At 41.4% G+C, this 24916-nt stretch overlaps 1 protein-coding gene across 5 annotated transcripts; it reads right to left on the bottom strand.

Moving 5' to 3' along the window:
• Nucleotides 1-215: 215 nt before the first annotated feature.
• Nucleotides 216-24144, bottom strand: CISH (cytokine inducible SH2 containing protein). 5 transcript variants are annotated; one of them, XM_053303617.1, is made up of 4 exons: nt 24126-24144; nt 20166-20271; nt 4133-4359; nt 216-2628 (listed from the first exon to the last, which is right to left on the bottom strand). In XM_053303617.1, exons 3-4 carry the CDS (start codon nt 4293-4295, stop codon nt 2126-2128), a joined length of 666 nt encoding a protein of 221 aa, XP_053159592.1. In that variant the 5' UTR covers nt 4296-4359; nt 20166-20271; nt 24126-24144; the 3' UTR covers nt 216-2125. The 5 variants fall into 5 exon arrangements, with proteins under 5 accessions (XP_053159592.1, XP_053159593.1, XP_053159589.1 ...); XM_053303618.1 differs by lacking the exons at nt 20166-20271; nt 24126-24144 and adding an exon at nt 20304-20540; XM_053303614.1 differs by lacking the exons at nt 20166-20271; nt 24126-24144 and adding an exon at nt 11003-11849.
• Between the last annotated feature and the right edge of the window lie 772 nt (nt 24145-24916).

Below are 24916 nucleotides of genomic sequence, written 5' to 3'. Positions count from 1 at the left end.
TGGCTTGCTGCCTTGCAGTTTTAAACAGCAGCACTACTACAGTATCACAAAATAGGCAATTACATTACAAGAATGTTGCCGCAGATCTATCAGTGCCAATACTGTGGACTCCAAAGATTGCAAATGTGTTTGCTGAAATTACTATTATATTTTATATAACTGAAAGTTCAATAAGTCTTCTCCCTCAGCCAGAAGGTAATAAAACTTTACAGTGGTTTTATATTTAAAAATATCATTTATTGTATTTTGTGGTGTTTTTTTTAATTTTGTTTTCTCATTTGTTTGTCTTGCTCCAACCCTTGCCATAGTGCACAAGGAAAGGGGGGAGTTCGGTGATTAACAAACCAGACATCACACATGCACACATTCTCGGTCAATTATCAAAGTTTCCAAAATAAATCCAGAAATACGTACAAATTCTTTAAAAACATGAAAAGAAATGGACACTGACTAAATACACCAGGCCACATTGGATTGCTGATGGGAGCAGAAGACCCATGAGGCTTGAGGTTACTTCTAGGATCCTACCGTACCCCTCCGGCATTTCACCCTCTGATGTAGCAAAGGTATCTCCCTCAAATTCAACCCTAGCTCTATGAAAATGTGCTAAAGATTTAGACATATAATGGAAAGCAATCATCTCCATCAACCATGTGGATTCTAATGACAGAGCATGTCATTAGGCTGAGGAAGCTGTGGAAGGCAGCATTAATGCCAAGGGATTATCTATTCACAACCAACCCTTGGCTTCTCTAGCAAATTGCAAAGTACATTAGGGCTGTCAGCATGTGGTGTACAAAAAAAGGCAAGAATTAAAGACGATACTTCATTCCTCCCATCTTTCTTTTTTCCCCCAGTGCAAAGATCAGAATCAAAGTGTCCACAGGGAAACTTTGGGAGAGAGGATAAGGACATTAAGGAAGTATTTTTAACCATCTTGAGTCCAGTATATTTTGCAAAAAGTAACATTGGTTTTAGTCTTTGAGTCAAACAAATTAAATGGTGAATAACACAGCAGTATTCCTTTTTTCTGAAGTCACATGATACCAACACAGCAGCAGTATAATGATCTAGCATTCCACTGGTGGGCTGATACTATAGTAACTGTGTGAGAAAGTTGCCCTGCTTTCCAAAGGAATAAATAAATAAATAGGTATGGATGGATGTATATATAGCTACTGTCACTCACAGCTGCTCAGTAGAATCTGCTTTGTATAAAAGTTGGGGTGTGATCATCCCCACAAGGCAAATGCCAAGCCCCTAAGCCTCACATGAAGGGTGCTTAGGAACCTCCACTCTGTTACCAAAAAATCATAAAGATCTAACTGGTTGATTCAGAATGAGAGTGTCCTCTTCAAAGAGGGGAAGATGGAAGATAAGAAAGCGTTCATTAGGAGATTATATGGGAAGAAAAAAAGTATTCTTTGTGCTATAACGACAGGACCTGCAGTTGGATTGCTGATGTTTACTGGTGTCAAACTTTCACACACTTCCAAAGGTATCTGAGTAGGAGGAATACACCATGGTCAATTACGGAGAAGTCTATGGCCAGAGAACTAAACAACTCCCACCAAGAATACTGGGCTAAGTCAGATAGTTCCACTATATGATGGAGAGCTCTATCTTTCATCCTTTTGTTTTTTTAAAGAAGAAGAAGAAGAAGAAGCAAAAACCATCTAAAAGATACATGAGAAGAATACAACTACATGGAAATAAATAATGACAGTAACAATGCTTTAACATTCCCGGTGTGATGGCAACTCTGAAATTCAAGTAGTGTGCACATGCCAAGAGTGTTTCCGTAAAGCCACAGTCAGAAAAAGAGAGAGGCCTTGAGGTTCAGGCATTGGAACTGTGCACTACACACACACACACACACACACACACACACACACACACACACACACCACTGGTACAAGCAATCCGCCCCCTCCCTGACATAGGAATGGAATTAGGGTAAGTGAGGAAAAGAAGGGGAGGAGTTAATGGATACAATCTCTCCTGATAGCCACTTATTTACTGTGCCCACTTAATACCATGCCACTTCAGTGGGACAAAGCCACATTACTGTCCTGTCTGAATTTATTTTGCTGCTATTGTCTGTCTGAAGCAAGCTGGCAGGACCTCAAAGCTGGAAAGGGTACTGCTTCAAATAGTCCTTCATTCTCTTTGGTAGAGGCAACTGGTCCACCTCCTTAGTGGATCTATTGATCTGTAGCCGGCAGAAGTGCTGTAGGCTGGGAGCACTGTCTTTGCGACCGAGTGGCCGGATTAGTTTCAAGTGGACTGCCGATGTTACCATCTCCTTTTGTATGGGAGGCAAGGGCGGGGGAGGCGGGTAGGGGGCATCACTCTTGCTCTCCACAGTGCAGGAAAGAACATAATGCTGGATAAGGCTGACGACATCCGGGAAGGCCAGAATACGAGGCTTCGACAGGCAGTTTGAGTCTAACTGGAACTTGCTGTCAGCATATTCAATGCGGACATTGGTGGGGCCTCGGTTGGTCTTGACGGACAGCGTGAACAAGTAGCTGGGGTGAGTGCTGTCCCGCACCAGGAAAGTACCCTCAGGCATCTTTTGGAGCTGCTGTTTGGCTTCACTGGCTGTGATAGAGCCCCAGTACCAGCCTAGAAGAGAGCCCCAGAAAGAGAGCGTGTTACTTTTAAACAGAAGAAATGAAACATACAGAAAAATACAGACTATTCGTGAGAGGGAGAAATAGCCAGTGAGAACCAGTGTGGCGTAGTGATTAGAGTGTTGGACTAGGACTAGGGAGAACAGGGTTCATATCCCTGCTCAACCATGAAGTTCACTGGGGTGATTTAGGACCTCTCTCTTGAGGTCTAACCTACCTCACACGGTTATTGTGATGACAAAATTGGGTATTCCATGTATACCACCCCTAGCTTGTTAGAGAATGGGCAGGATACAAATAGAGTAATAATAAATGATTTAACCGTGTCTCCCACCCTCAGAGCGATGTATATGGGATTTTGTCCTCAACCAAATCACGTAGCTGGGGTACATTAGGCAAGGCGTGGCTGGCCCAATGCTACCCAACGATCTTTATGGATGAGCCAAGATCACCAGGTTCCAAATGGAACCCTCTCTCTGCTACTACATGCCACCTGTTCTATCGCAGAGAGGTTGGACCCAGCCTCCAGGAGCTACCTTTTCAAAAGCTGGCTCATGGCCATGTGCCTGATAACCATGAGCACTTCTGACAAAGCTGTGTAGTTCCTGGGGCTCAGCCCTTCTGGAAAGCCAATCCTTTGCTTCCATTACCACACTAGGGGAGGTGTGTGTCAATCATTTATCCAGGACAGTATAGGCAGCTGACAATAAGGTAGCATTGTACTCCCCATCAGCCAACTGGTGGAGTTGACGTCACATCAGTAACCAGCCATATCCTCCCCCAGCACAGTACCTCCAGTGACTGTTGCTGGTGTCTATCTTATGTTTCATTTTAGATCGTGAGCCCTTTGGGGACAGGGATCCATCTTACCTTATTTATTTATTATTTCTCTGTGTAAACCGCCCTGAGCCATTTTTGGAAGGGCAGTTTAGAAATCAAATTAATAAATAGGTTTCCGGGCAAAATACAAAGTGCTAGTTATAACTTATAAAGCCCTAAACAGCTAAGGCCCTGGGTATCTAAGAGAACGCCTTCTTCGTTATGTGCCCCACCACCCATTGAGGTCACTTGAGGAGGTCCGTCTCCAGTTACCGCCAGCTAGTCTGGTGGCCACACAGAGACAAGCCTTCTCAATTGCTGCCCTGAGATTGTGGAATGCGCTCCCTGCTGAGATACGATCCTCCCCATCTCTAACTAATTTAAAAAAAAACATTTGAAGACCCATCTCTTCACCCAAGCTTTTTCAGCTTTTTAAATTTGTAGGTTTTAATTTAATGCTGTTTTTAAATTGTTAAACTGTTTTAACCTTTTATATCTGTTAATTTTTTTTATATCACTGTTAACCGCCCAGAGACGAAAGTTTGGGCAGTATAAAAGTCAAACAAACAAATAAAATAAAATAAACTGGTGAAAGCTCCTTTAGTTTCCTGCCATTCAACCCTGCAAAGTGGTAGGCTTTGCTTCCAAAGGATGGATGTTTTGTCTCAGATGCTTACCAGATTCTCGCAGATACGAAAATGTTTTGGCAATGCACAGCAAGTCCTCCTCTGGGTCTCGTGTTTGAGGGGGGCTGCCCTCCAGCAGGGGTGCTACCAAGACAGGCACAGGCTCTTCTCGGAAGGATGCAGCTGGTAGAGGCTGCATGGCCTGCTCTGACATATTCACTGCAAGGCCCTCAAGCAATATTCTGTTGATCTTCTCCTCTGCCAGCAAAGGATGGGATCTGAAAGGAAGAACATTTTATATTATTTATTCCTTGTTGGTTACCAGGTTGCATCATCATAGGACTGTCTATTATGCTACACACTACACATCTGTATGCTACATAAATAAATACCTAGATAAGTTAGATAGGATTGATACAAAACATATCTAGATATTTATTTCTGTAACATAGCAATCTGTAGTGTGGTAGAATAAGAGAGGAAGAAGAAAGGATCAGACATTGAAGTATAGGTCAACCACTCACCCTCAGACAGAGGATAACTGAAACACTCTTTTTCTTCTGGACCTATGGATTTTTATTTCCCTAGTCAGTGTGCCCTGAGAGGAAGGCATGGAAGGAGGCGCCCAGGCCAGGGAAGAGCATGACATCGGCCCCCATAGAGACCAGCTCTGGCCTGTGAGGCCTGTTAGGGCAGCCCCCCGCACCCCCCCCTTCCCAGGAGTACGGAAAGACCAGTGTGCCCTGAGAGGGAGGCAAGAAGGGAGGCGCCCAGGCCAGGGAGCTCTTGTCCTCAGCTCCTGAGAAGACCCAACAGCCTGAGTTAGCGTTTTATTAATCTTCTGTAATTTGTGTCTTTTGATATTGTAAACAGCTTTGGGTGCCTTTGTCAAGGCAGAAAGGCGGTATAAAAATGTAGCAAATAAATAAATAAAGCTTGTTTCACATGGGAAGGTGTATGGGTAGCCTCAATAGCAGTACTCATTGTGGGCTAGACCCTGCTTTCACACAGACCGAAGTCTTTTTTTACTCCACTCATTTTCTCACATATAACTAAGGAGGTCATTAGAGCCAGCAGTTTTCATTCTCTTAGTCCCTGGATATGACTTGATCCCTTAAAGATCAAACATTTATGTTTTCTAAATGAAAACTGTTTTAGAAAGTACTAAGAGCTAAATCTGCGTGGAGGTGGGGGGATATTTAAATTCACAATTCTGCTTTGGAAATATTTCGTGCTCTGTTTTCCATTATACTTTCGACGTAAATGTTACTATTCAGTGATGACTGTGCTTAAATAATGAATTAGTCAATAACAACAACAAAACAACAGTAATAAAATGTATATCTATACCGTACTATCTACACACAGACATTTCTTCATCCGATAATTTATCAAGATAATACATTAAACATAGTTTTGATAAGCAAATAAGCCACTATTGTGGATATTCCAGTTTTCCCCTCCTAACCTTTTTTTTTTTTAAAACCTTAAGAAAATCCCCATATGCCTTCAAAATTTTCTGGAAGTCAAAAATCTCTAAATTTTCTCTTTCCAAGTTAAATTATCCAGTGTAGAAGAGATTTCAGTGTAGAGAATCAAAATGTGTTGTGGACATGGTGGCTGGAGCCAGAAGTGGCTCTTCTCTCACTATGGTTTTAAATGACTGTTTGTAATCTACTGGCCTTATCTGTGGCATGGTAGCCCTGTGGCTCCTCTAACTGCATGAAGAGGAAAAGGTAGTCTTTTGTAGACTCCAATCACAGCGTGACATGATCGTAATCAAAATCTGGCTTTGAAATCCATGAACATGCAAGGATGGGCATGGTAAAGCCTCTCTGTAAGGCTGAAAATGACAGACAACCAGCTTGCCTTGCAGTTCAGTCTGCTACATGCTGAATTTTAAAACATTGGCTACGTTTGAAACTGCTCTCTGTGTTTTAAAGTACCATAGCATGTTGATCCTAAACATCTTCTACAGCAAGAAAAGGCAGATTATTTTTGTTTGCATGGAAAAAGAATAAGCAAAGGAAGATCTATAAGAGCCGGAGATTCAAATAATCAAATATGGAATTAAAAGCAATGTGCTTGGATCAGTCTGTCCTTGTCTTCATCTCCTCCTTCACTGCCACCCACTTCCATCTCCCCACTAGATTGAACCGATCAGAAGATATTGGAAATACTCTGAGTTACTCTGGAACTCATTCATAAGTCTCACATGTTCTTGTCTGTTAACCTGGAGAACTGATATGGTACACAACTTACTAAGTGGAAAGGTCTGAGTTCTATTTGCAAAATCCCATATAATTCTGCTTTAGTGGTACAGACTCCCATTTGTTTGTAATAAAATTGTGGCATTTATTGCATACAGTGTCAGTGCCAGTTAAAAGCAGGGGATAAGATTACGTAGCCCTCTTATCGCATTACCACTCTACTTATTTCTTCCTCCACAAAGCTTCATCCTGCTACCTGACTCAAAGCAATTAACCCAGTTTGGTACTGGTCTAAAGATGTGTCAAGAGGGAATATGCAAACAAGTAATGCCATACATTCAGAAGGGATTTGAAAACCAGTTCTTTTGTAACAATTCTTTTGTAACTGATTCTTTTGTAAACCTTGCTTTGGAAGCTGCAATTTGTTGCATCTCCCCAACAGGAAATGCAAGATAACTCTGTGAAATAATATAAAACCATAATTAAGCAAAAAAATAATAAAACAACAACAATGCACATGGGCACACATCCATTAGAGTTTGCCTGAGGAGAGTAGGAGATGCAACCAAGGTCACCCATCTGGCTAAAATTAAGAGATTGTTAGAAATCTATAGTGCCTCAAATTTTGTATTGAATCGCATCTTCTAGCCATACCAAGCCCTTCTGTGTGGCTCTTGCAGACAAGGACCAAAAACAAGCTCTGTACTCAGTGCCTCAGCTAGGCTAAAATAAGTAGCTTTTCTGCACTGATGCTGCCTTTAGCAAAAGTAACTATTCTGTCTGACCTTTGGCTTCTTTGCATCTTGTGTAATCACTGAGCTCTCCAAAGTGGATATGATGCTACCTAGCAAATCCTGACGTAGCAGTGTTTTGCACAGAACTAGCAAACAGCTATCCTCATTGCTCCTGTCCTTGGAGTCACAATGTTGACTTATTTTCCCCTTATTTTAATGCATTCATCTCCCTTTCCGTGTGTGTGTGTGTGTGTGTGTGTGTGTGTGTGTGTGTACACGTGCAAATGGGTTGTATTTATGTCCTTGAATTTCACAACTGTCTGAGCCTGTTTTGGTGGAGAGGGTAAAAGGCAGAATTCAAAATACAGTTGAGGGGGGCTGTGCTTTCAAATAAATATGCTTTTCTATTTTGAAAATACCTGGTGTAGAACATTTAGAATTGTGTTTGTTTGTTTGTTTGTTTGTTTATTTATTATTAAAACTTTTATACTGCCCTTCCAAAAGGCTCAGGGTGTTTAGGTATGTGAGTGTTTAAATATTTGCCCCTTAATCCCTATTCCCAACTAGAAGCATCTTAAGAACCATGTTTAAGCATTTACTCACATTCATCCCTGGCTACCCTCGTCTCCCCACCCATCTCCTCCAATGTCTTCCTCACTGTCTGTTTTTTTATTGTAAGCTGCATACAGTTTTGATTGTAAGCTGCATACAGATACCCCTCTGTTTTTATTTTTGCTTATGAAAGTCTGTAAAGTTCCATTTATATGAATGTCACTGGCTAACATAAAGGACAAGCTAGGCATTGCTTAACATCCACAGGACGACTTTGAGTAATTTCCTCATCCTGTCAGCGCCTCCCCCACCCCAGTATATTCTCTCTCTTTCTCTCTCTTTTTATTTTTACACACACACATAGACAGATAGAGAGATAGATAGAAATTATCAACAAGCGTTTCTTCGGAAATCTTGTCCTGCAGTTTCCCCAAGACTAAAACAGCCTTGAATATTCAAGAAGCAGCATGTAGTCATCACTGGACCATTTTCGAATCATATATTTAATTCTAGACTAGCACCCCACCACAAAATATTTGCTTCTGCTTCCACTATGTGATTTTATATGCCCAAGATAGAACATCTTCATTCTTTTTTTAATTTTAAACTAGAGATGGAAGACAAATGGTTGACCACTCAAATGGATAATGAACTGATTTTATTCACCAAACCCAGATCACAACTAATAAACAGCCTCTGTGGGTGGCACTGCTGGTCTTGGGGTTTCCTTGCCAAAGGGAGAAGAGGGCACATGCTGCTCTAACCTACATTATTTTCTGGGTTGAATAAAGTCTTGGCAGAAGATACTTTGAGCCAGAGGTCTGCTTTCTGGGATTACAAGAACTAGGCAGAAAGAACAAAGAGCTTGGTGTGGTGGATACTGCCTCTCCATAATTGCCAAGCAAAGGGGATCAATACTCTGTTATTTGTAAAACCAAATCAACCTGCCCTTAGAAATTGTTTGTAGAGTTTAAAATGCACAAGGTCATTTTTAAATCATTTTTAAAAACTGCATTATTGCTTCCCTCTTGTTTTTAGAGTGATGGCACGTGTGCTGCAATGCCATGGCATTTACAGGTTTTTCATCTCCTTGAGGAAATGGTACTTGGGGCCCAGAGTAGCTCCACAGTTCCTGACTGCTTAGCTGTGCAAGGCAGGGAGGGGAAAGGGGAGAATTCCGATCTGCTGCAAAGTAAGAGGGCACAGAAGGACAGAGCAAGAACAAGGGAATTATGAAGGTGTGAAAGACGTGGTGTGTAGGTGAGAGTCTACTATACTATGAGATAAGCTAATGGGTAGGAAGGTAGAGAACATTTTTAAATAGGTGTGTACACATGATGCACAGATACTAAAATATGCCTACAGAATCAGGTAGTAACCAATGTTTGATAACATTCACAGAGGGGGAAAGAACCAGAGGCAGCCATTATGGGCAGACTGCTGAAAAATAAAAGCAAAATTGTAAATCCGCCCCACTCAGCCACACACGTAAGGAGATGCAGGGAAATTAAAAAAGCTCATGTATAGTTCAGTGGGGGGTGGGGGGTGGGATCAGGCTGGGACCCAGTGTACAGTAGTGGACTGAGCACTGACCAGAGGGACCCAAGTTCAAATCCTTGCTCAGCTAAGAAGCTCATTGAGAGATTGTAGACCAATCACTAATCTACTGTGTATACTGTGTATTTAAAAAGAGAAAAAAAGGGGGAAACCATGCCCATCACCTGGACTTCTTCGAGGATAGACTGAAATGTAATAAATGTTATAGCAAAATATAAGAATATATTCTAAGGTTAAAGAGAAATGTGCCATGAGTCCATTAACCATTTTTAACAATATTAAAAATGGTGCACCTATTAAAACAGAGTCAATGGTTACATCAGAAACTGACACAACAATTTATCATTAACCAGTAGTCTTCTCAAGTAGAACTACTTTAGAAAGTGGGAAATAGTTCTCTTATTACTGAAGAATGCCTATCAAACAGTCTCCAAAGAATTTTTAGGTTTGGCAAATCAAGAATAACTCAAGCACAAGCAAATCTAAATATCAGAGTTACTGAAACATTTACCTCCCTAATAAGCCATAGTTTCATAGCCAGTCGAAAGGATAAGAAAAACTATAAACAGAATAGAAGTGACTTCTGAACTGCATAAGTTTATGTAGTAGAGTGGAGACCTATGTAAATAATTTTAGCATAGCAAACATATAGAATGTGAAGCAATCGTGGCACAGGAAACAAGAACAGCAGTGGCACTGGCAGCAAATAAATAAATAAATGTAAAATAATGAAAGACGAATTTAAAGCAGACATGTGAGAACCATTACATCAACTGAAAACAGCCGTGACAACTGGAAAATCTCTGTGGTGTCTACACAGCTCTGCAGTGAAGCAAAAGCCCAAAGGAGGAGGTGGAAATCCCCACCTCTGGTAAAAGTGGAGAGGAAAAAACTGATAGTGTCTCCTCTTGGTTACAACAGTTTAGAATTACCTAGCTTTTAACTACAGTAGAAGCAATTCTGAGCTTTGGCATGGCTGCGTAGATAAGGAGGCCAGACAAAATACTGTGATTTAAACAAGGCATTGGGTGTGCAATGCAAATATAGCAGTAGATGCCTGAAATTACCAGAAGGAATACCAAATGGTAAGCGTGCCAGACAAAAATATTAACATTAGTCAGGAACATGAAAACACACATAGTGGGAAGCATCCAGTCAAACTAAAAAAACCTGCCAAACCCAGTTTCATGCTGTCCCTTATTTTCTCAATGCACTATGTATATGGATAGATGTGTGACTTCACATGCCAATGCAGCTCTCTCTCCCCCTCTCCCCCGCCCTCCCTCTTCCTCTCAGAGAGATCTTCCCCACCCAAATATACTCAATCGTGGGTAGATAAGCAGTTGTCAGTTTCAGCAATCTGCATGTTTTTTTTCAAAATTGGAAAAAGCTTTCATTCTCTGAAAGTAGTTAACTCAGATACTGCTTACTATTCACATCAAAGTACACTGTACCTACCCACTCACCGAATACTGTACTGCATGTTAGGAACGCCCTAGAAGATTTCCAATCTCTCGTTTAAAGAGATTCTAAATCACTTAGTCTTTCTCAAACATACAGCATGGAAAGAAAAGACTCTTCTTTCTGTTTTTCTCACTTTAAAAAAGGTGTGTGTGTGTGTTTTGAATAATTATCTTCTTTGAGGTATCTGGATGTGGTGGGATAAACAGGTTTTTTAAAAGAGAGAACAGAAAATTTGTGCAAAGGGTCAGACCTTCCGGCTGATGTAAATTAACTTCAACTCTGTTGATTTGAATGGAACCTTCTCTCATTTTTCACAATTTGAAATTCAAGACTTGTTCTACAGCAACTGTTAACTACAATTTTCTGCTTTCACTTTAAAAAGTAAAGTCTGTAAAGACGCTTACCCCTGAACACAAAGGATCATGTCCCTCCAGGACCAAGGAAAGAGCATCCAGTCTTCGGCTCCTCTCTAGTTATCTTCTTTGGCTTGCCTTTGTCTCCAGACAGGAGGTACCTCGACTCAGTTGGTAAGTAACTGGGAAGAGAAGGTTGGATCGATCCCGGCAATCTTTCTCAAAAGCACCTTGGAGATTACCCCCACAGAGAAGAAAGCAAACTGGGGGATCCAGAGAGTCTTTACTGGTCGTTCAGTGAGCAAGGCGTAGAAAAAACGTGCCTGAAACCAGCAGCTTTTCCAATAAACTCTTGCTGCGTTTAAATATAGTAATAAAAATGACTATTTTGAGATTACTATGCTTTTAAAAAGTGTCTTCAAGAAAGAAAGAAATCTTCCCGGTGGCGTTTAAAATCGCCGGTAAAAAACAGGAATGGAAAATATAATAAATATATCCCAATAAATAATCTCTAAATGTATAGAAGAAGTGAACGGAGAGAGTACTAGCAGCAGCAGCTAACCTCGACGCTGGCTCTTGAAGTAATGCAGCTCTGAGGGGAAATAACCACTGCTAAGTAATCTTTTGTTTGCCCCCTTTTAATCTATTCCAGGAAGTAGTGGATTCCTGGAATTGTATTGTATTCACATCACTGTTCCGACTTTAACAAAGAAGAAAAGTATAAATAGATGTGTTAGCAACCGATATCTTCATGTCAGGCTTGTTCTCCTGTCAAAATACTGTAATACCCAATATACCAACAATCCCCAGGCAGAAAAGGAGATCTCTTTCTCCTTCCAGGGATCCCGCTGAAAAGTTGTTGCTTGTTTTCAGTTTTACCCAACATTGGCTGCTGTCGCTCTCTGTGTTCAAGGAAATACCTTTGATAGATTTCCAAGAACTTTCCAGGAAAGCTGGGCGGGACCACATACTTCTACCAATCAGAGTGAAAGAAGGCATAGCTGCACTTCGGAGCTCTTCCAATCAGAGGGGAATGACGCTTGATGCTGCAATGATCTGCCCAATAGACACACTGAAAAACCCGCACGCCAAAACAGATACGGAGAAGAGGGCGGGAGCTGTAAGCTCCTGAAAGACTTTGGGGCACTGATAGCTATGTAAGAGAGGGAGATTGTGCTTCGTGTAACTCTTTCTAGCGATTGCCAGATGTATCATAAGGGCAGAGAGGAGGAACAAGCAAGACGTTTCACTGCCTTGAATGGACCGGCAGCTAACAGTATCCAATTTAAGGCTAATAATGAAAGCAGACTCTCTTGTGGCACTAAGTTTACTCTCCTTTGTCAAACTTCCTCTTTCCTGTTTTCATTCCCTCCCGTAGCGTTTCATCAGACACAAGCTGAATTTAAACATCAATTCATTCTGTCAAAGTGGGTTCATTCCTTGCTTTAAAAGCTGAATTGAGGGACACTCTTGCCCACAAGTTTCCTTTTCTTTGTATAGTACAGCAGGAGGTGGACTTCCATCACACTAAAAAGTACTTGTTTGTGAGAATTTCTAACAGTGCAATTCCCAAAGCACAGAACCTAAAAACCAGAAATAATAGACCATGCTGGAACAACAATTTCATACATACATGAGTACACAGAGAGAGCAGTGGAATGTGTTAGAGACACTGGATATTTTAGAAATGACAACCACGCACTAATTCATTCCCAGCCAGAAGCTATTTTTAGTATAAAAGCAAACCTGGAATGCGCAGTTTAAAGACATCTAAAACACTCAGTGTAAGACTCCACACAGAACTAAATGACATTGCACTGAATCCCTGAAGAGACTCAGCCTTAAGTTGCCATTCTGGGCAGTGCACACTTTTTCATTTCTTTAAAGAAGTATGGAACATCCTGTTCTGACAGTTCCCAAATAACCAAATTGTCACCCACTGCATAGAACTAGGTGGAAATAATGTGCTCATGCACAAAATAATCCAGTCCCCTAATCCTGTTCACAGGACCATAGGAAGCTGCCATATACTGAGTCAGACCGTTGGTCTATCTAGCTCAGTATTGTCTTCACAGATTGGCAGTGGCTTCTCCAAGGTTGCAGGCAGGAATCTCTCTCAGCCCTATCTTGGAGAAGCCAGGAAGGGAACTTGAAACCTTCTGCTCAGACAGTACGTGGTTTATTACACTCTCCCTTCCCCAAATGCTCTGCTGATAGAGTTTGCATGAAAGCCAGTGGGACTTGCACCACTGCTTTAAGAACCAAGGTCAAAGGCTGCCATGTTTTGTGTGCTTTCTTGGGAGTCGAGTAAGATTGTACTCTCCGGCTCAATTCACAAAACAAACAACCATGTGGTGGCTGCTTGAAAAGCAACCCTGTGGTATCTGTTCCAGCTAAGCTACTGTGACTCACTGGACTAATGGTGGCACATTTGGCCAATATCTGTGGATGAAGTTCAAACCCTTCTGGATAAGGGGGAGCTGGGACTGCAGCTTAGAAAATTCTTATTGAAGCCCTGGAATCTCCAGTTAAAAAAATATCAGTAGCAGAGTGGGGAAACATCCCACCCCAAGACTGTGGAGAGCTGCTGAGAATCTTCATATCTGTTCATACAACAAGTCCCTCTTGTTTTATTAAAGGAGGGGATCATTGCCTAGTAACTGAGGACAAACTACACATATATAAGATCCAAGTGTTTGTATGTGCGCAGTAGCTTGCCCTGAGGATACAATTATTTTCACAGAGCCATCACAAAATAGGTTTGCCCAAGAGACAAATAAAATCACCAGACTTGTGTGATCAGCTGCTACAGGTACCCCATGAAGTGACCTCCACACTGAGGCATTTCAAGGCCCCTACACACTGCTGTTTGTTTGTGTGAATTGGGCCTGTGTTCTGAGAAATCTTGGAATCCACTCTCACTCCCTCATGAGATAGAGTTTCCAATTTTTTAAAAAGTCTCATATATATGAAATACTTTTATAAAATAGATTCAGAAAACAAAAGGAGTAAGGCGGGGACTGTATCAAAGGAATCTGAGTCCAAATTCAAATTCAGTCCTTCAAACCACACCAGAATGTTGATAGAATGTTACAGACTGTGCAGTTGTCTGCAGCGGATGTTTCCATTATGTACTAATAAAAATTCCATCTAGTGCTGTGTTGAGCTCCTGCATAAAAATGAGAACTGGGTTTATGAATAGGAGAGATAATTACAATCAATCCTGCTGACTGCAATTATTGCTAGTGAAATAAAACTGTATTCATGGAAGAGTTTTTAAGTAAAGCCTGCATTAAGTAGCGTATGGATTTTTTCTTTTATCATATGTTGGTGTATCATTTCCCAGGTCTCCCAGGAGCCCCTAATATTAGAGAAGCAGCCCTGACTGAACACCAGTTCCTTAGTCAGGACATTCAAGCAGCCATTTCTAAATTAGCCCAACAGGAGCAACAGTATGTTCTCAGAAAAGCTCTGTGTGTGTGCATGCATGCATGCACGCACACACACAGGAGCCTATGTGTTTAGGTCAAGATTTGGCAGGGATCAGGCCCTAAGTGATCAGGTTTCACAGCCTGAGGAGAGATGGCTGGCTGTCAATCCAATGAGGCCAGAGACAAGTAGAGCTGTGCAGTCCAGGGCAGGAAAGGGTCAAGTTCCATAAACACAAGTTCCAACTGAAGATCAGAAGGGCCAGAAATTGTAACATAGTACAAGACAGGCAGCTTAGGGCTTAACCAGTCAGGGCCCTGTTCAGTGATACAAGTTCCTTTGACTGAAGAAGATCACATTTGTGTAAGACTTGCTGGAGCCTGATTGGTTTTTGGGGTCAGCTGACTCTGCATTAAGCCAGGGAATCAGCTGACTGTTTCATTAGCTTGCATTGCAGACTAGATGGGCACTCTTGAGAAGCATAGTTTAGCATGCAAGTCTAATATTTATTATCTATTTAATTTTTGTTGCATTTTTATACTGCCTTTCTGCCTTGAGAAAGGCACCCAAACCGGTTTATACTATTAAAACAAGGAAATTACATAAGCTTAATAAAACATTGTCTCAGTCTGTTGGTCTTTTCAGGAGCTGGGAATGGCAAGAATACGTCTCTGTAGCACAAGAGTTAAAGTGGCAGAGGCTGGCTGCTAGGAAACCTCCCTCTTCCAGTGCCTCATAGCTAGTAGTAGCTAGTCTGATCCAGGGGTGTAGTAGCTAGGGGAGAGGGGCCCTGTGTCCACCTATCTCCCCAGTGGCCCCTCAGAGGGAGGGAGATAATGAAGAAAATAGGGAGGGGTCACTTACTCATCTGCTCACTTATTGCTACACTCCTGGTCTGATCTCTAGCACTCATTTCGGGGGAAGAATAAAAGCAAGTTAACAGGTTCACTTTTGGAAAGAATGTGTGTGAATGTGGTGGTTTTCTGCAACCCCAATTAACCTTTTGGAAATTCACAGATTTCTATTTCAAAGCAGAGTTTTTAAGATTATAGATTTATTACAGATAAGAGCTATGATCATTGCAGCTCATTATGGAACTAAGAAAAGTAGAAAAGAAAAGGCAGCCTTCCTTGTCCTTCACAGATTTCCTAGATTGGTATCAAGCGCCATCTAGTAGTCAAAATCCAAATAATGGCTTCTAAGAGTGCTTGTTGAGTCTTGATGCTCATTTGTAATAGACAAGTTGCACTTTATTTTTTGAAATTTTAGTTCATAGCTCAATAGTTTTGATGGAAGCTTTAAAAATGGGTGTGTGGGGGTGGGGGGTGTTAATTTGGTAACAAAGTACCACTATGTTGTTGAGACAGAACTCAAGTTAGGTAGCTTGAATGGTTTAATTAGTTGTGCTGTATCTCTTATGTTGAAAAACTAAACAGTTTATATATGGAAAAATGTTTTTCAGGATTTACATGCAATATTACTGTGCCATACATATGTTTCACAGCAAAATGTCAATGAATGCATCAGTATTTACTTTTATCTTTATTGTGGTCTGCAACAAATATTAACAACATCCTTCAGTTAAAACATCTTAAAGTTTCACTACAGTTATACATAAATATGTATAGTAAAAAGGCATAACAAAAATGAGGAGTAACTCTTAATTCTTCCGATGACGAATTCTGAAGATTGTAGCACAAAATCACACAAATTTATATGCTATTTCATTGTTCTGATTAGATAGCAACCAAGCAATATAGAACTCATCCGAATGTCCAGGAAATTTCCTTATTGTGGCATTATTAGCTCTCTCTGTGAAACTTGATATAATTTACAGTATAGCAACATATGCTCAATAGATTCAACTACATCAGCACCACAGGGGCATTTTTGTTCTGAATAGGGAATGTTAGCATTTCCAAAACTGCTGAGGGAAGGGCATCAGATCATGCTCACACAAAAGCTCTCCTATGAGATGGAATTATAAGAGGTGTGAAGTAATTAGCCAATCTACTCCCCTGATTCTGGTATCAACTCTTACAGCATTCGGGAATCTGTGTTATATCATTCTGTATATCTATGTTTGTTAGTCATTGCTTAAACATTAACTTTAACTTCTCTATTTCTCCATTGACCTGAAATGATAGATCCAAAATAGGGATGTTTACAAAACTGGCCAGGCCAGTTCAGTTCAAATCCGAATGGGATTTGAACCTACCTGGCCCTGTTCCAGTTCCAGTCAAACTGGACCCAGTGCAGTTCAACCACTGGACCAGTTCAAACTAGTTCACATACTAGTTTGGGGGTCTACTTGTAAAAGGGGATCCAGTGAGGATTCTCTCAGAGAGCCCTGAATGCGGGGATTTCACAGCCCCCTCCACCGCCAGCACCGCGCCCTGTCGTTGCTATCTCTGCCACCATTCGCCTCGGATGAAGGTTGAACGTGAAAGCTCTGCCCCTGCATTTTCATTGGTTGTGCCTGTGGTGGGGGTGGGGCTTGTCACATAGGACCTTAATGTATTACATAGAAAGATTAATTTATTTTAGTTTCTATAAGGCCCAGATTGTGCCCCATATAACATTTGGGAGATAATGTTGAACTCAAAATGTTTAAGGGCTGATGGAGCAAATTGCCTATTATAATATTGAACAGCAGATGCATTCCTTGATGCAGATTGAACCATATATTCTTTATGTGCCCATCAACTACCAGAAGCTTGTAACACTATTCCCAAATATTTAAATACCTAAACCTGCTCAGTCTCATGACCATACTTCCTCATTTGTTGGTGGTCCCCCCCACCCAAAAAGCCATTATTTTGGTCTTTTGATTATTTTCCTGCAAGCCCTCTTCTTCATTATATTTGGCCAACATCTTCAGAGCCCTCTTAAGCCCTACAGGAGTTAGCGACAAAATTGCCGCGTCCACATATAACAAGATTGAAATTTATCTTTGAGCTAGCTTTGGAGAGTGCAAATTGTCCAGTTGACTCACTAGGGATTTTAGATAGATAGATTTATCTAAGGCATACCCATCACTAATCCCACGTGTAGCAGCTCTCACGAGAGTTTGCAAGCAGCTGCCTGGATAGCGACGGGAATGGGGGAGAAAATGGTGGGCTGGCCAACAGGCAAACAAAGCGGCGGCGAATTGTGGTAGCTGGTGGGCTGAAGAAAATGATGATGACGGGGGTGGGCGGGAGGGAGGGAGGGAAGGAAGGAAGGCAATGGCAATGGCGGGGGAAGAAGACGGATGGCGGACAGATGGCGGGCGGACAGATGGTGGGGAGTGAGTGAAGAAGACAGCCGATGGGGGGGCCTAAAAAAGCAGCGGCAGGGGGTGGGGGTGGGGGAGAAAGCTGCAGTTGGTGAAGCAGAGGCGCAGATGCTCTGCACCTGGCTCAGCTTGTGTGTGTGTATGTATATATGTACAAAAATAGAAGGGGGGAGGACAAAGATACAACCTTGCTTAACTCCTCCTTCAGTAGAAATAGGGGCTGAAAGATGCTAATGAATGCATCACGATTCTAGTCAGTGCATGATGAATGCATCAGGATTTCGGACAGCATTATTTAACTCCACTTTATAGCAGCTGAAAAATCCTGCTTGTATATTACTGGTGGCATCACAGGTGATTTAAATAAGCCAATGTACATACAAGATCATGAATGAAAGAAATGTTGATCCAACAGTGAAGTGTCATTAGCAAGAAATCTATTACAAACATTCTGAGAAGACTAGGAAGAACATTAGTGAGGAGTTTAAAAAGAGAGAGCTAAAAACAATTTCTGAATGGTTCAGAAATCCAGTGCAATACAATGCTACCATCTACTGGTAAAAATGGAATGGCTATGGAAGAACAAATAAGATATATGCATTGCAAAAACTGGACGTAGGACCTGAAGATCCTACTGGATCATCTGGAGAGATTCGTCTGCAGTTGCCACCAGCTCATCTGGTGGCTACTCAGGGATGGGCCTTCTCCGTTGCTGCCCCGATGCTTTGGAACATGCTCCCTGCTGCAATAAGAGCCTCTCCATCTCTTACAACTTTTAAAAAGCAGTCAAAACTCATTTGTTCACCCAGGCTTTTAATTAGATATTGTTTTAATTGTGTTTTTAATAGTTTTAATGTTTTAAATTTTAATTGTTGTAATGTTTTAATCTTTTTATCTGTTGCTTTTACCATTTGATTGCAAACCGTCCAGAGACTTGCATTTGGGGCAGTATACAAATGTGTTAAATAATACATACATACATACATACTACATATGTAAGTAAGTAAGTCAGCTGAATGTGTATGGTATGGATAGCCATAAAATTGATATGATTTTATCCTTAAAAGCAGTATATTAATTACTTAAATGTATTTGTCCATAAAATTGAATTCCTTTTTAGTACAGGTTATTTAGCATGCAGTTCTACTGCTACTAAAGTCAGTAGCAAAGCTTCCATTGGTTTTAGTAGAGCTGCACTGGAATCAGTGGATGTGTTTCAACTATACATTAAGAACAAGCTTTAAGATGGACAAATGTGGGGTGGCTGGTTATAGGTTTTTAAATGTAAAGTGTGCCATCAAGTCAATTTCGACTCCTGGCGCCCACAGGACTCTATGGTTGTCTTTCGTAGAATACAGGAGGGGTTTACCATTGCTGTCTCCTGCACAGTATGAGCTGATGCCTTTCAGCATCTTCCTATATCTCTGCTGCCCGATATAGGTCTTTTCCATAGTCTGGGAAACATACCAGTGAGGATTCAAACCGGCAACCTCTGACTTGCTAGTCAAGTCATTTCCCCACTGCGCCATTTCTAGGAGGGTGAAAAAAGAGACAGCAAAAACAGATCTTAGTGTCCCAAGTTAGGCTGTGTACAGAGAGTAGTTTTTCAGAGTAAATAAGATGGTTTCCTACAGGTACATGTTGCATGAAGATGTACCATGATATTACTGAGAAATCACCCCATCCACAAACCCCAGAGCAGTTTTGCTTTTTAAAGAAAGTTTCCACTTGAAAAATAATAATTTAGGGGCGGAACTGCAATTCAGTGGTAGAGCACATGCTTTGAATGCAGAAGATCCCAGGTTCAATCCCTGACAGTTACAGGTATGGCTGGGAAAGACCCTGTCTGAAACTCTGCAATCAATAATACTGAGCTAGATGGACCAATGGTCTGATATGGTATAAAGAAGCTTCCTATGTTCCTAGTATGGGACAAGTGAATAGAATGGATAAACAACACAGATATTCCTGTGGCACTTTAAAAAAAAAGTTTGTAAAAGGCAGACTGTCCACTTGAGGGCTACACATTTATTTTTTTACTGCCCCAGGTGCAGTAGGGGATTATATCATCAGCTCATCTTCTCTGTTCAAAGTAGTAGGGCTCCAGGAAGACCCCCAGATCTCACCTCATTGGAGTGATCACAGAACATCTGCCTTGCAAATGCAGACCTTTAGCAGATGTCTGCCTTGCAAAGATCCTTCCTTCCTGCACTAGTGAAGGAAGCACAGAGAAGCAGCTTAGCAGTTCATGCACTAAGTGAGAGGCACTGCTGTTAGACTGGCTTCATTGTTCATTTTCTTGAACTGTGTCCCAATACATGAAGTGAAGTTCTGCTCCTGTATTAAAGTCCCTGATTAGCATGACCACTCCAGTGCATCACAGATGCAATGTTTTTAAGATGACACCAAAACTTGCCTATGTTTGGGAGCTTTCATGGCCATCTGATTTGCATTATTAATACAGAAAAGAAGCTTTCATCAATTCTGTCAACACTTAAAACAGCTTACTTGTTTGCAGCCTGTGACCAACACTTGTTACTCCTTATTTGCCCTGCCAGAGGATGAGTAGTACTGCTGGTTCTGCTGTAATCACTTATCTGTCTGGGGATTCTGCCTGTGAAGATTGCGGTATCAAAAAGTCAGTACCTTGCCACTGCTGTGGAGTCAAGAATAGTCAGGGCTGTCCTTAGAGAGCCCTGGCTGAGCAAATCAGCCAGTGTGAGGCCCCTTCCAGTTCTAATGGGGGTTAAAAAGAGTGGTGCCCAGGGTGGTCGCTCTGCTTGCCATGCCCTAAGGACAGCCCTGAGAATAGTAGTCCTGCAAATTCAGCATAGCAGATGGTAATGCAACCAACATCCACCCAGGTCAGGTCTACACACTCATCAGGGTTACAGACAGCAGGTCTACAGACTCAAGGTCAGACTAGCTATTTAAGCTCATGACTGGGGCTGGTGAGCTTGTTTTCTAGCAGTGGGATTGGTCCCCTGCACAAGATCACTGTATAGGGGAGGAGTTTTAGCCCTCTGACATCACCACACTCCTGATCATGGCTAATTGCTGGGGTCGGGGTGGGGGGGATTGCTCTGGAGCTTTTTTATAGAGCAAACAGTAGTGATCAGGGGAAGACATCAGAGGACAGTGGCAGGGGCAGAGGGTTAACTCCCCCTCACCACATGCTATGGTGTTGGTCCCAATCTGCAGGGGATGCATCCAACTGCTGTTTACTGAATTTAAAAAGCTATTGTGCTCACCCCAAATATGAGCTTAAAGGAGCATCTAGTTTGAGCCTCAATATACAAATTTGAAAGGACTGCCTGTGTTAGTACTGCACTGGGAATCATCAAAGCAACTCCAGCACATGTATTTAGCAGTGCTTTCATGGATTATTCCCTGTGAGAGAGGTCAAGTCTGCAGGTTTATGCAAGATTAGAAAACAACAGAAAATGAGAGGCAATATTAATTTCTCTCTGTAGTATCACACTGCAGGCATACAGTGAGCGTATTTTTGTAGCATATTGGATAGCTAAATACATAGGATGGTCCCATGCATATGTTTTGTAATATTAAGTACACTGATGCCTGACATCTTAAAAGTTTGATTTACAGTTTTCTTGCTTTACCAGAAAACTAGACATTTGCTTTGTCAGGCAATGAATATTTATTTGTCTATTGACCCTGAAGGTTCATACCAGTTTTTCATGAAATATGCTGCTGTCATTTTGAAAGGACTACAGTGTAACAGCTACTCCTTGGCTAACAGTTTAAATTCAAATTACTTTGTGAATTAGCAGTCCTGTGGCTAAGACATACTTGTTCTACTAGGATGCAGTCAGCCTTTATAGCAGGCCTGCACAACATAAGGCCCGGGGGCCGGATTCGGCCCGCAGGGACTTTTTTGCTGGCCCGCAGTTCTCCTGCAGCAACACAGGAGCTGGAAACTGCCCTACAGCACCATCCTAAAGTTTTCTCAGAAAGATGTTCCATGGTGTATCCAGTGAGGCTTACTCCCATGTAAGCATGCTGAGGATTGCAACCTTAAAACAACAACCATTTAGGGAGAGGAGAGGACTTGGCATTTGTTTGGGGCTGGCAGGCCTTCCAGGGGCCCCACTGATTGAGCAGGGACAGGACCTATTTTCTGGCCACTATCCTTGGTTAAAACTATGAGTCCATTGATAGGGGGAATAGATCCACAAGTAACTAATAACATTTTTAATTTTAATGCAATAATGCGCTAAAAATTGACCTCGGCCCCTACATGCCAAGCTGTGGATGGTTCCGGCCCACTAAGGCATTTTAGTTGTGCAGCCCTGCTTTATAGAAATGAACATATTTTTGCAGAGAGAAAATATGTAGCTAAGTATTAACAGATGCAACAGTCCTGACAGGTTCTCTTGGGAAAGTTTGCCAAGGTTATAGCAATTGTCCAGTCAGCTAAAGTGATGTTATTGTTTGATCCCCTGGAGGTGGGAGGAAATCACTCTGTTGGTGACAGCTTGTGTGATACAGCTAAGAGTAGATTTCCCATCAGATGGAAATGCTAATACTTCTCTAAGAATAAACAGGAATACAAATCAATACACACTTGCCTCCTCTGTAGCTGATGTTTTGTTATATCCATTGAAATCCACCTTTTCACATCTGAAGGGGTTGTCCGATTATCACAGAATTATTGGGGGTAGAGTTTTAAGGGACCTTGGAGATCTATTTCAGGGATTCCCAACTTGTGGTACTCCAGATGTTGCTGAACTACAAATCATCTCCAGCCACAATAAATTGCAGTTGGGTGTGATGGGATTTGTGGTCCAGCAACATCTGGATTACTACAGGTTGGGAACGCCTGTTCTATTTCAGCCTCCTCCAGTCCTCAGTGAAACAAGCTACTAAAGCATCCCTGGCAGATGGCTGTCCAGTCTCTTACAAACAGCTCTTCCAGTTGGGAAATTCCTGTGAATAGGAACATAGCGGGAACATAGGAAGCTGCCATATACTGAGTCAGATCATTGGTCTATCTAGCTCAGTATTGTCTTCACAGACTGGCAGCGGCTAGCCTGAATCTGCCTCCTTGTGATTTCAATCCATTGGTTCTAGTCCTGCCCTCGGGAGTAACACAGAACAAGTCCGCTCCTTCTTCCATGTGATAGTCCTTCATAGACAGCTGTCATATCTCTCCTTAGCCTTCTCTTCTCCAGACTTACTCAGCCTTTTCAACTGTTTCTCATAGGATGGTTTCTTACCCTTCACCATAGCAGTATGCATTTGTTCCATTGTTGCATTCGTTTCATTTTGTGTATTTATTTATTTATTTTGTGGTAAATTTATTTATTGTGGTAATTCTTGATTACCAAGATGGATGTAGATGGACATCCTGTCCAAGATTCATGTCCATGCCTTACCAGCAACCATCAGAACAGTGGAGCAGGATAGGAGCATGGACACTCACCATGCAATGTCCAAGCTCTGTGCTATTAATGCTCATCAGTATTACAGGTCAGGCACAGAACAGATCAGTCACAATAGTGACATTTCTTTAATTGGCATTTCTATAATTCTTTACAGACTGGTGTAACAGCATACTACTCAAATGATGGAGACTTCATACAGTTCTGTTTAAAAGGTGGTAGACACCACCTTAAGTGGTGCAGCGGGGAAATGCTTGACTAACAAGCAGAAGGTTGCCAGTTCAAATCCCCGCTGGTGTGTTTCCCAGACTATGGGAAACACCTATATGTTTCCCAGACTATGGGAAATACCTATATCGGGCAGCAGCAATATAGGAAGATGCTGAAAGGCATAATCTCACACACAGCATGGGAGGAGGCAATGATAAACCCCTTCTGTATTCTACCAAAAGAAAACCACAGGGTTCTGTGGGTGCCAGGAGTAGAAATCGACTTGACAGCACACTTAACCTTACCTTGACCTTTAGACTTTACCAATGCTACCTACTCCTCCCACAGCAGTACTCTACCATTTCTATAAACCTTTTGGAGTGTTTCTCCAATGTTCGGTTCAGCTCTCTGAAAGATGTACTGAAGCACAGATCATTCCTTTTTTAAAAACAAAATGAAATAAGCCACAGCAAACACTATTCCCTCCTCTCACATCAAGGCCACCTCTCTTCATCCATTATGAGTGTATTGGATAATATGCCATTACCTGAAAACTAGGACTGTGCTTTGTACTAGTACAAAGGCTAATATGCATCAGAGGCATCTTCTGACTGGTTGTGTGGATAAATTATCAGTGGAGATATGAAGGGGCAGATTTAAAGTTTGCTAATCATAAAATCAAGACCTTTAGCAAAATAAACTTTAAATTAATATTTAATTTCCAAGCTCATAAAAGATTTACGAAGAAAGGGAAGTTTTGCCTTCTAGGCGTTTCTGCTTTTCAAAACTTCAAAAAGCAACCCTCGATAAATACAATTCAAATGAGTGAAAAGATCCTATGGCACTCACAACTTACAAGTATATCCTTCAGTCAGTATCTCGAGGGGATCTTCATCCATTTGAGTCACCGCAAGCACAAAGGAAATTAAAAAGTGTATATTTTTTAATCATAACGAATCTATTTCTAAGGAAGATCTGAGACTAGGATTTGAGGAGACAGCACTGCATAGGGAATACTCCTATAAGGCCTAAACAAAAACAGCCATGGTAACAGTTAGCCTTCTCTCTGTTCCCAAATGGTAATGGTTAATTGCTAACTCAAAGGAATTTCTGACCTAGCACTTTTGTTCTTGCAGGAACAAGCTAACAGAGAAAATGTAAAACTTTAACGAACTGAGAAGAGATATTGACTATGCAAAAGAAAATTATGGGCAGCATTCACACTGCTGCGTGACTAAGTCCCATTGAAATGAATGGGATTTCAGTATGACTACTTTGTCATACTTAGGCAGAAACCAGATTGAAGATACATTCACAAAGTCATAGTGGTCCTGGTTAAACAATTAACCTCCAGAGTTGATTGTGTAAACTCAGAATTTCCAGACAATCCTGGTCAAACCACTGTAGTTAAACTCATATTTAACCAGGGCAGATATGATGAAGTCCAACTGAATTCAATAGAACTTGAATTAGTCATGACTAATATGTCTCATTTACTTAAATGGTGCTTTGTCATGACTAACTAGTCTAGATGCTGCCCTATGAGTTATTTTGTTTTATTTTTAGGAAAATCAGTTGAATATTGGCTAAGCCACCATAGAAACCTAACATGGTTGTGATCCAAAGCATGGTTTATCCACTACAGAT

The sequence above is a fragment of the Hemicordylus capensis genome, chromosome 2 (assembly GCF_027244095.1).
Source record: "Hemicordylus capensis ecotype Gifberg chromosome 2, rHemCap1.1.pri, whole genome shotgun sequence".
NCBI classification, from domain to species: Eukaryota; Metazoa; Chordata; class Lepidosauria; order Squamata; family Cordylidae; genus Hemicordylus; species Hemicordylus capensis.
This window is presented reverse-complemented; position numbering and strand designations above follow the sequence as displayed.